Here is a 12917-nt window from a genome sequence, read left to right as displayed (position 1 = left end):
AGCTGAATTGGGATTGACTGATCTTGATTATTATCAATATTTGAGTTATGGTGGTAATCATAAAGTAGAAGGTACCAACGATGCTCGTGATTTTCAAGAAACGTTAAAAGGTATTACAAATCTTTTTTTTTTTTTCTTTTTCTTTCATCAACAATATCGTTCACGAATGTTAATAATTTCTCTTGTCTTTTTATTATTTTTCTATTTCTTTCTTTTTTTACTTTTATTTTTCTTTCTTTTTTTTTTCTTTTAGCTTTGCGAGTTATGGGAATACAAGACAGTGAAGTATTTGATATCTTCAAACTGGTAGCAGGGATACTTCATGTTGGAAACATTCAATTCGTTGAGAAAGGAAATTATTCGCAAGTCGCTGATAAGCAGTGTTAGTATTTTAATTAGATTTTTTATTATTTTATCGAAGGATAAAATAAGAGAGTCAATATTTAAATAATTTGACAATTTCTTACATCGAAATTGGATTGTGCCATATTTAAAAAAATTTATTGCAATTTTTTGTATTAATATATCAAATCACGTGTCTCATTTATTATCAAAATATAAAAGACGATAATTTAATATTTTTAAATAAATCAAATTATATATTCGAAAATTTTTTACATATTTAATTTCTTGCAAAAATTGATTACTATTTTTAAATAAATAGTGTTAATATTTCAATCAGGTTTCTAATTTTATATGAAAAATAACGTAAGCTGTTTAATTTTCTACATTTTTAATTGTTTGAAATAAATTGAAAATGTCATATTAGAAAATTATACGAAATGAATCGTGTAAGTCATAATTGAATCAATTCTTTGATATAAATTGATAATGTCAAATTAAAAAGTTAAATATCGAAATAAGTTGAAGATGCCCAAAATTCAAAGATTCATTGGAATAATATAAATCTATCAAAAACTTAAAAAAAGAAAAAAAAGGAAAAAAAAAGAAGAAAAAATCAGAAAAAAAAACATGACAAATATTGTATCATCTCTGTCACATTTTATTGATTTTAGTTCTTGATTTTCCTGCTTACCTTTTTGGAGTTTCTGGGGAACAGCTGTCGCACAAGCTGACGTCGCGTGAATTCGAATCGAAATGGGGAAGTCAGTCTGAAAGCGTCGACGTGACTTTGAACGTCGAACAAGCTCTTTATGCACGTGATGCATTGGCCAAGGACGTTTATGCGAGACTTTTCGATCATTTGGTCAAGGTACGTAAATATTGATATATTTACTTAACTATCTTCTTTACTTTATATATATGTGTGTCTCTGTGTGTGTGTGTGTGTGTGTGTGTGCGTGTATGTGTGTGTGTACGTATATATGCGCATGTGTTTTTATTCATCTATATATTTATTTTTCTACTTTTTTGTTTCGTTCTTTCTTTTCTTTTTCTTTCGGAGAAGATAAAAAATTTATCATAGGTCTTTTTATATTTTTCAATCGTAGAGAGTTAATTCAGCGATGGAAACCAATGCTGATAGCTATGAAATTGGGATATTGGATATTTATGGTTTCGAAATTTTTGAGAAAAATGGTTTCGAACAATTCTGCATCAACTTTGTGAACGAGAAATTGCAACAGATCTTCATAGAACTCACGTTAAAGGCTGAACAGGTAAGTATCATTTTGTCTAACATTATATCGGCATTTTTTTATTGCTCGATATTTATACGTTAATAATATATTATTATATATACGATTTTTATTTTATTCTCTCTCTCTCTCTCTCTCTCTCTCCCTTTCTCTCTTTCTATATATATATAATATTGATTAAATTATATATATATATATATATATATATATATATATATATATAATATAAGCCATATATTATCTATGATAAATAACGAATCTGTAAATTTGTTTTTAATGTTAATCAAATATCAGAAAGTTTTTACATTAGCTTGAATTCTTATTATATTTTTTTTTTTTTTTATTATTATTATTATTTTTTTTTTATATTCGTTTTTTCCTTCCTCTTTACAAAATACCAAACAATTTATATTATTCTTTACTTTTTTTTTGTTTTCTACACGAAAATCACAGCTAGCTCCTCGTCGATACAATTTACAAATTTACAAATTGAATTTTCATATTTTTATTCGAATGAATAATTTGTTCTAACGCATTGATTTATAAGATTCATTGAGAAATTTTCAATATAAGAATTTCTAATTCATCCTAATGTCACTCGTAATAAGAAGATATTGGAAGACAATATATATATATATATATATATATATATATATATATATATATATATATATATATATATGTATGTATATATGACAAATTCATCGATCGTGATCATCATTTGGCTTTTCTGCTAATCCTTTAGACCTAACGTGATCTATCCTCAACTTGGGAGGTCCACAACAACGATTTTCATTAACACTCCTGGACAACAACTTTTCATGGTCTTGACCCAGGTATCTCGTCAGTCCTCGTATACTTTATAACTTGGTAAAACATCGGTCCTTCTCAATGAATACCTTTGAACAGGTGTAGTTTGAGCCATAAGAAGTCTACTAGGTACTTTGCTAGGAGGTGCTGGAATTTGTTTGGGTAATTCGCTCGATGTAACCATTGAATTTTCTGTTGTAGATAAATGTTCAGAACCAAGAGCCCAAGCTCGTTCCTTGATCCCATTAACGTTCATGTTTTTCAATGAATTCTTCGAATCCTCTAAACTATCGGGATCGTGTACGAGTCGATCAAACTTTTTCGGTGGTTTTAGTTTCTTCTCATGTTTCGTTTTCCAATCTGTTTGTCTCTCGAACGGTCTGGTTACTCTTAAATAGTCCAATGGACCTTCGCTCAAGGTACTTCTAGGACCAGTCTCTATTTTCCTAAATGTACCACTATTACCTCTTACGTTGACATAAACCTTTGGCTTACCACTCTTCAAATAATATAATTTTTCATCGAGATTGTGTAACTTTGGCGGGCTCAATAATACTCTTTTTTCTGTCTCGTCGTAACCATCCAAACGAAAGTTCGACGATATCCCAATATTTCTTACGCCTAATATTGAGTTTGGTACAACTTCGGGATTTGGATAACTCTCGTTAGAAGATTCTATGGTTTGTTGATTTTTCAATACTGCATGTACCAATCCTTGAAGATTTTCCGGATCTACGTCATCAGCACCCTGGACTTCGATTTCCACCAATCTGGAAAAAAAAAGAAAAAGAAAAAGAAAAAAGAAAGAAAGAATAAAAGATAAAAAGTCATTATCTTAGAATTAGAATTGTAGCAAACAATGAGATTTCTTCCTTCTCGTGAAACCGTAATAACACGTTTGGACGACTTTTACCGTCTTTGTGAGCAGAGTAACGAGTTAGCCTCGTTTCTGGGACATCCATCATTTAGCAATGAGCTCTCCGAGCTACGAGCGAAAGTGATCTGGCTTGACTACGGTGTGTAATTTCAATACCGATTAAACGAAACGAAACGAAGGAAGAAAGAAAGAAAAAAAGAAAGAAAGAGAGAGAGAGAGAGAGAGAGAGAGAGAGAGAGAGAAAGAGATTAAGAGAGAAGAAATAAGAAGAGGAAAAAAAAGAGTAAAGAAATGAGAGAAAACAAATCCGTGAAGGGATAATCTAGCCACTCTGTGATTAGGTAATAATCTCATATATGTATATAGGCAATGTATACTAATAATCTTTAGTAGTATACATCGTGTTGTAACAGGTTTCACGAGTATGAAAAGAAAAGAAAAGAATAAAAACAAGAACGAGAAATTAAAAAAAGAAAAGAATAGAGAGAATTCGATAGTTTCACTCGATAGAATTGACTTACCTGTAATTATTGTCCGTGTCTGGCCTTTCGACGTTAGTGTTTTGAAAGAATCCATGAACGGATTTACCACTCTCGTAAATTTTTCGCTCATTGAAGTCATGATCCTCGTGTATGTGATTGGGCGATGATGGTGGTCTCGGTAAAACCATGGCCGATGATGCCAAATCAAAAAGGACCAATAACAATAGAATTCCATAATTTTTCTCTGTCTTCATTCTAAAATTAGACAGAAAATTGTGTTGATTAATTTAAAAGAGAAGATAAAGCAAAATGGGGGAAAACAAATTAAAATCAAAATGGAACAAGAGAGAAAGAAATTTTTTTTTCTCTTTTAATTTTTATTCTCTTCTTTTTCTTTTTTTTTTTTTTTTTTTCTTTTTATTACTTATATTATTATTTATCTCTTTTTCTCTACACGTCTTTCGTTTTAATGTAAATTTTTATTTGAAAAAACAATACCCTTTGCGTGTCTCCAAATCCATTTCGTTTCATTTTCTGAAATAATAATAAAGAGGTGGAAGGACGAAAGGAATCAGAACGACGATTTCTAAACGGTAAACAAAGATGAAACGAACGACGCGTAACGAGTGCGCGTTATAATAAAAACGGCAGTGAAAGTTCAAGCGGTCCGACCGAAACAACTGATATACCATAGCGATTGGCCTCAAGGGAAACGAAATAATCGTATTTCTTTTGTTTTCCTTACGTAAGTTACATGTTACTTTGGGGTACGTCATAAGAAAAGAAAATTATTTGATTTTAATCAAAGCTATTAAAATTATTCATTTGTGATTATAAGCGAATGGAATGTTTAAATTGCATTCACTTATAGGTGATCAATTGATAAATCTCAATTGATCTCTCAGTCACACATTGATTTTTAAATATAGAAATGCACGTACAGGGTGTCACATTTAAAACGATATGTTCAAATATGTCCGATCATATTTGAAATTGATATTATCAAATAATGCAATTAATTTTTCTATAAACATTCTGATAATCAATAAATTTATGAATCAATTTTTGTTCTCGTTTGCTTTTTCTTTTTTCTTTCGTTTTTTTTTCTTTTTTTCTTTTTTTTTTTTTGATTTATTCTTTTCATTCGCGTTTTTTTTTTTTTTTTTTTTTTTTTTTTTTTTTTCATACGCTCCTAAATCACGATGTCATAAAAGAAACAGAAATAAAGAAGCATTCATAAAGAACTTTATTGCGAGTGCATAGTTTGTTAAACTTCAATTCGTCATAACTCGATGAAATATTAATGAAAAGATATGCTGCAGGTGGTTCGTTCAATTCGTATCGATATTCTCGACAACTTTTGTCCGGATTAAAATATCGATTTCTATTTGAAAAAAAGAAAAAATTGTTATGACTTCCGTATCTTGACAACAGTATTTATACTTCGTGAAATATTTACAATATATATTATATTTTCTTTGTAAAACATCTAACAATTTTTATTTCGAACATTTATTTAAAAAATCCCAATAGGGTCGTAGATATTTTAATATATTGTTTAAAACGTGACACCCTATATTTATGCATATACATATATATATATACATATTATTATTATTATTATTATTATTATTATTATTATTATTAATAAGTGAGATTGCATTTATTTTTCTAATCATTTTCCATATAACATACGTATATAATATTTTTTTGTCTTTTATACATATTTACAAAATTTGATATAGTTATATTATATGTATATATAATACAAAATGATAAAAATAGAAATAGAAATGGAAAAACACATTTGTCATAAAAATAATTTGCGCTTACGCAAGATTTCCACAGAGTATCAATAATAATGAATATGGAAACGTGACATGATTACGCGAGAACGAAGAGTATCTCTAAACGATCTTAAAATAAGGAAATCAATCAAATTGTATATATTAAACAAAAGATATAGTATGATATGGTAAACAAATCTATTGTGACTGTGATCCATTTAAAAAAAAAAAAAAAATAAATAAAAAAAAAAAATAAAAAAGAAAAAATATCTCGAGCTATAATCAAGAGTAATTCAGTAATTCAGAACGATTTTTGTTCTACAATGGATTAAAATTGAAAACCTAATTACATTGCATATCCCATATGGAAATGCAACGCAACGAACGCGACATTAAATATTTAATAAATATATTTTATCCTTAGCACTGTTTCACATTAATATCTAAACATTTCAATAAATGATAGATACGATTGAAATTACTATCCCATAAAAAATATTTTTTAATCGTTTTTCGAAGTTTATTTTCGTTGATTTAATTTTTCCTCTTTTTTTTTTTTTTTTTTTTTTTTTTTTTTTTTTTTTTTTTTTTTTTTATTCATTCTTACTTTTTAACGCTTCACCTAATGAAATGCACGACATTTTTGCTACGATTCGCGAATAGTAGCCCATCACTGACGTTATCAAATAATTAATAAAATAAGCAACAAATCGAATCATATTTTTAACTTCGTAACTCTAAGTTTCATTCTATCGATCGATTTGATTTAATTAAAAATACATAGACATATAGACATGTAAGATATATGCCTATATCTACATCAATATATTTTCACAAGAAGCATCATAGACATGTCCGTATACGTGATCGTGCAAGTAAATCACTCGGACGTCGTTAGAGAAGAAAGCTTTCGTTCGTTCGTTCTACATAACACAAAAGCCAAGTTAGATACATTATTTATCGACGTTAAGAAGAGTTGAAGGAGGAAGCCAATAGAATCTTGGACCAACTATCGTTCAACATTGTGATGACTTTCTCACAGGTGTGCAAAGATGAAGGTGAAGTCTTCTTGCAAATCGTAACGACGAAACACCGTTCCATTATTTTCCCGCTGTTCCTTCGACAATATAACGGGAATTTCCTCCTTTCCCGGCTTTTAAAGTACGACAGAGAAGAACAACTTTATCTCTCTTTCTCGCTCTCTCTCTCTCTCTTTCTTTCTTTCTCTCTCTCTCTGTCTGTCTCTCTCTTTATCTCTCTATCTTTCTCTTCCTCTTTTTATCCCTCTTTGTTTCTCTATCTATCTTTCTTTCTTTCTCTCTTTACTACTACTACTACTATTCTAGTTCTCTCTATCTTTTTCTATTACTCTGTTGTTCTGTCTTTCTCTCTCTTTCTCTATTACTCTTTCACTCTGTCTGCCTATCTCTTTCTCTCTCTCTCTCTCTCTCTCTCTCTCTCTCTCTCTTTCCATATTACTCTATCTTCTCTCGTTTTATTAATCTCTCTCTTTTGAAAGCATTCAATATTTCTTTCTTTTATACATACATATATATATATATATATATATATATATATATATATATAAAAGATATATTTATTTTTTTTCTCTCATGTATGTACCGGTTCTTTTTCTCCCTTTCTTTCTTTCTCTTTCGTGGGTGTGGTTTTCGCCAAACGACGATGGTTGTGTGTCGGCGTAGTTGCTGAGGAAACAGGTTCTCTTAAAAAGTGCAAGTGCATTCGTTGCCCTGGTGAACGTACTCAGCTCTCTACCGCGAACAACCACCGATATATCCACGTGCCCGACCTGTCAGACTGACCGACTCTACTCTACTCTACTCTACTCTACTCTACTCTACTCTACTCGACTCTGACTTCATTCCACTTCCGTTCCCCATATATTTAAAAATTTCGTTGTTCTTATTATTATATCTATTTCTCGATTATATATATATATTTATTTATTTATTTATTTATTTATTTACTTATCTATATAATATTTGATATTAGCATGTATTTGTTGTAAGTTTTTTTTTATTCGTTTTGCTATCTAGTTATATGTAGGGTAATCTTGAGAAAGAGAGAAAGAAAGAGAGAGAGAGAGAGAGAGAGAGAGAGAGAGAGAGAAAGTTAATCCAATCGAAGATATTTGGAACACCCTATATGGTTTAATCCTTTGGTTTAGCGAGCAAATGCTTTTAGTACAAGTTTCATTTGAAGTATGGAGTACTTTTCTTTTATGCAGTGTCTCTCAATCAATACTTAGTTTTCACTGACAATTATTGATTACTATTTCTTTTGTATAAATAAATAAGAAAAAATTTGAATTCATAAGTTTCATAAGAAATTCATTAAATATTATCGATTTGGGACAAGATCAAATGAAAAGGGGTCTTGATTCAGGATAGATTATTCCTCGTTGTATCATTTTCATAAATTGTGATTCAGGTAAAAAAAATACATTACAATACATGATCCTCTTTTTTCTTTTTTTTTTGTTTCAATTCAACAACATTCACAGACATCATTATATGGTAAAACGACAGATTTTTATTATTATTATTATTATTATTATTAATAGGAGGTTCGCTTGGAATCGACTCATAACGAGAGAACATGATAGATAATTAGATAAATACAATAGGAAAGTCATTTACCGTGAGATTTCTTTCCCATAGCTAGTACAAATTCTTTTTACTCGTCACGTCTCACGATCAGATCCTCGTAAATATTCATTTATAATGCCAATTTCTCTCGAATCCGTCGTCTTCTTGAAATAAATAATGGAAAGAGAAAAAAGAAGAAAGAAAAAAGGAACAAAAATAAGAAGGAAATAAGAAAAAAAAAAAAAAATATAAAAAGAAGGATAAGAAAAAGTAAACGATTATTCAGAAGATAGAAAATATTCCTCATTTATCTGTGTGAAAGTCGAATAATCATTGATGGAACACACCTTGCGGTCGAGTTGGCTAAATCGAAATCGTGCTTTTTAACGTCGATCAATTTTCTTTTTACAAATAAAATTAAACGAACGATCTCATACTTCCGTATTTTGTGTATTCTCTTCCTCCAATTCTTAAATCATACTTTTCCTTTTAAAAGAAATCTTATAAGAAGATGCAAACTATGATCAAGATCATTCGCAAGGTCCAATTAATTTCGCGAATATTATTATCAATTAATATGAAGTATTAATATGAAGCAAGAGCATTTTCATTCATTTCCTATGTTTCATAAAGTTATGAAAAAAGAAAGAGAAAAAAGTATAAATTTGAACCAGGAACGAGTTCATTCATTTTCTTCGTTCCATAAAATTTTTGAAAAAAAAGAACGGAAAGAGAGAGTGAGAGAAGGAGAGAGAGAAAGAGAGAGAGAGAGAGGCAGAGGGAGAGGAAGTGAAAGAGAAAGAAAAAAAAAAAGAAGTATCAATTAAAATAGCAACGAGTTCATTCACACTTTCTTCCTTTCATAAAGTTAAAGAAAAAGAAGAAAGAAAAAAGAAGAAGAAAGAAAAAAAGAAAAGGAAAAAAGAGAAAGAGAGAAGGAAAAAAAGATAATAGAGGGGAGTGTTAAAAATTCATGTAGGAAGTAAATGATTCGATAAGAGATAATAATCGAAACGAGAGAATACTAATTTACTTGGTTAATTATTAGAACCTCCCTTGTATAAAAGATATCTAACTGGGTGATACGGAACCCGAGATACGATTAAATTCACGCCTCGAGGAAAGTGAGAGTGGTCAAGGCCCAAAGGGGCCCCGTTTATATATCTACACGTACGTCTCTCTTTCCCACTCTTCCTACCTCTCTCTCCCTCTCTCTCTCTCTCTCTCTCTCTCTCTCTCTCTCTCTCTCTCTTTTCCTCCTTCTCCCATACTGATCACTACATACTTGAACGTACCAGAAAGTAACTATAGAAAGAAGTTGATATAAATACTATTAACTAAAGAGTATACACCAGGGATCAATATTTTTTTCTTATTTCTTTTCATTCATATCTTTTGTTTGTTTTAGTTGAAGTAATTTTGTAGGAGAAATTTATCTTATAATTGAACTTTTTAAATTTATATTTAAAAAGAAATATGAACATCTTTAAAGAGTGTAATATTATATGATATAAAAATGTAATAATAATAATAATAATAATAATAATAATAATAATAATAATAATAATAAATAAATAAATATGAATTACAAATGTTTCAATAATATAATTATATAAGAGAGTATTATGCTATATAATATAAATAATATAATATTATATATATATATATATATATATATATATATATATATATATATATATATATATAAGAATTGAAAATTTGTAAGTTATGAAAGTTTTAATTTTTTTTAAACTGATATAGGTTTTAAATGACTCAACGTGTATATAATATTAAACAAAATTCTTTTTATAAAAATAGTATTCACAGTGATATAAAAAAAAAAAAAAAACATTTAATGGTGAACGAGATTAAAATCTTCGATAAAGTGAAAAGAAAATAAGATCTATTCGATTGACTTCGATTCGATATTATCGAATTGACCTCCTTTCGATTAACATCTCCTCATGAAACGTTTGGATTGATAAAAAAAAGTATGATTTCAATGACTCGACTAAGCTTTCGAAGTCATTAAACGATTCCATACAATTGCGTAGTGACTTGCTATGAATATTTCGAACGTAGAATCACTCGGGCTTGCACAAACAAGATCGTAGATCGTAAGATCTCGATATTTCCTTGACGGTACTTGTCTCGAGAAGTCAATTATCAAGGCGCCTCTCTATAAGTAGGATTATTTTCAAAGAAATTCATTCAATTCATTTATAAACAGTAATCATATCTATTTAAAATATTCTTAGTTACGTTTAATTCGTTTTCCATTAAAAAGATTATTTCATCTAATAGAAATAAATCAATATTTTCAATAATAAATTCCAAAGATCATTTATTATATTATGTGAAAAAAAAAGAAATTATTATATTTTTTTCAAAATATAAATTTAAATCACTTATGATTATCTTTAAGATTAATCAAATTTTTTTATCTAGGATATTAAAAAAAAAAAAAAAAAACAAAAAGAAATAATAAAAAGAAATCATATAAAAAAAGAAATAAAGAAATAAAAAAAAAGAAGTCATATTTTTTTATCTAGGATATTAAAAAAAAAAAAAAAATGAGAGAAAAGAAATAAATTACATACGTACAATCTTCACGTACATAATTACATATGTATGCATGTAAGAAACATAATATATATCATACATATTATATGTATATCATTTATTCTCTCTCTTTCTTTCTCTCTCTCTCTCTCTCTCTCTCTCATATATATATTATATATATGAGATCTCATCTTTATTCTCTATATAAAATAAGGATATATATCTTTATTCTTTTTAAACGTTATAATACGTTAACATATCATGTGTATAATTATGTACATATGTAACAAACATAATAAACATTATACCGACACACACACACACATATATATATATATATATATACATATATACACAGAAAAAATGATACTTTTTTTAGACGTTATCATACGATTACGTAATTTTTCGATCATCATCCAAGTCAGTCATCGGAACGTGACGTTATAGTCGTATTGTTTCCCCATTCGATATTCTCAGCGAATTTATTACAAACTATTATTACATACCCCTTATCATTGTCTCACCCCTTACATCATGATTTCACCGATTTTCTTCCTTATCGTGTCTATTTTATAGATAATGATACTTTCACGAGAACGTTAAGGCGCGGTCGGTTACGTGTGCTCGCACACGTTTCGCTTCGCCTTCTCTCGCTAAGGAAAGTACATATGTATATGGATATATATATATATATATATATATATATATATATATATATATATATATGTGTTTATCCATAAAGAATGGAATTTTCAATGAAACTATCGCAAGACATACTATGATTTCATTCCCTCGAGCATGATCGTAAGTCAACCTATCGCAATTAAATCTTGATCCATTTTGTCTTCCGACGTCTTATGCGTTCACGATTATGAAATCATAACGTTTGATCAAGATTTTATTATTATTATTATAATTGTAATTATTATTATTCAATTTATTGGTTGTTTTCTTTTTTCTTTTTTTCTTTTTTCTTTTTTTTTTTCTCCTTTTTTTTTATATCAGTATCTACACGTAAAAAATTATTCGGTTTTCTTTCGCAAAATCAATTCTAATTGGTTATTGAGAACAACAAAAAAAAAGGACTTAATAATGCAGTTATTATCTTTATGTATTTCATTTCTTTTTTTTCTCTCTTTTTTTTTCTTCTTGATTTTCGTACTTACTTACTTTTCTCAGATAAGATTAGAGATTAATTGAATAGAGAATAAAAAGAAATTAATCATTTTGTCCTTAATTTTCTCTTTTTTTTTCGGTCGCTAATTTTTCTTTCTCTAATTAAAAACCAATTAGATAGAGCAACGGTGTAATAATAATTTCGTCGCTATATCCTTAAATGTCTTGTTTTCTTTTTCGCTTATCTCTATCTTTTTTTCCTCAAATTAAAAAATAATTATGAAAGAATAAAAAAATAATAATCTTACCTTCATTCTCATGTATTTTTTTGTATATTATATGTTTTTCCTCTTATCCACTTTTCTTTCTCAAATTAAAAATGACATAAATGGAGAGAACCAAAACAAAAAAAAGAAAGGAATAAAAAATTCCATCATCGTTCTAACGTATTTTATCCTTTTTTTTTTCCTCACTTCTAAATATAAATTAAATATTAATTGGACAAAAGATAACAACATAAAAATGATGAAATGGTAATCACATTAAGCAAAGAATGAATCAAATATATTTTTAGATAATTATAAAAATCAATTACACTTTTTCGAGATTTTTTAAATTGATTTTATTTTTCAAATTATAAAACTACAAGTCTAACTACAAGCCTAAAATGGATTCGAACGGAAGTACAATTGATCTTTAAAGTCATCTGAAAACTTTTGATCTATTTTATACTTCCTATTATATTATTATTATTATATCAATTATTTTCGCTCTTTTATCGATTCTTCCTTTTATCAATTAAAAATTAATTAGATAAAAAAAAAAAAAAAAAAGAATAAACACAGATAAAAGCAAAAAAACAAAAAAGAACAAAACAAAAAAGAAAAGAACTATAGGAAAGTGTTAGACAGGTGCGTGATGTTATAAAAAAGATGGAAAGGAAAACATCGTATTTTTATAAGCAACGATGCGTCCGACAGTTGCACGCTTCTGCTTTCTATCTATCACGAGAAAATCAAATGCTTTCGATCTTTGAATAAAAGGCATGTGTAGTATATCACGAGGTTATTTAGTTA

At 28.2% G+C, this 12917-nt stretch overlaps 2 protein-coding genes across 6 annotated transcripts in view; one reads left to right on the top strand and one right to left on the bottom strand.

The window, feature by feature from the left end:
* Positions 1-12917, top strand: part of LOC124951102 (unconventional myosin-Ie-like) — a 62024-nt gene that overhangs the window by 18207 nt on the left and 30900 nt on the right. For all 5 annotated transcript variants that reach the window (XM_047498902.1, XM_047498904.1, XM_047498903.1 and 2 more), the window contains 4 exons: positions 3-110; positions 254-382; positions 1017-1213; positions 1452-1619. In XM_047498902.1, the coding sequence (XP_047354858.1) occupies positions 3-110; positions 254-382; positions 1017-1213; positions 1452-1619 (602 nt within the window). The remainder of the gene's footprint in view (positions 1-2; positions 111-253; positions 383-1016; positions 1214-1451; positions 1620-12917) is intronic.
* The window catches only part of LOC124951112, a 17779-nt gene continuing 7100 nt past the window's right edge, over positions 2239-12917 (bottom strand). The window contains exons 2-3 of the mRNA XM_047498927.1: positions 3807-4022; positions 2239-3178 (exon numbers count right to left, since the gene is read on the bottom strand). Coding sequence (XP_047354883.1) covers positions 2443-3178; positions 3807-4021 — 951 coding nt within the window. The 5' untranslated portion in view covers position 4022 and the 3' untranslated portion in view covers positions 2239-2442. The remainder of the gene's footprint in view (positions 3179-3806; positions 4023-12917) is intronic.

This window comes from Vespa velutina, chromosome 8 (assembly GCF_912470025.1).
Source record: "Vespa velutina chromosome 8, iVesVel2.1, whole genome shotgun sequence".
NCBI classification, from domain to species: domain Eukaryota; kingdom Metazoa; phylum Arthropoda; class Insecta; order Hymenoptera; family Vespidae; genus Vespa; species Vespa velutina.
This window is presented reverse-complemented; position numbering and strand designations above follow the sequence as displayed.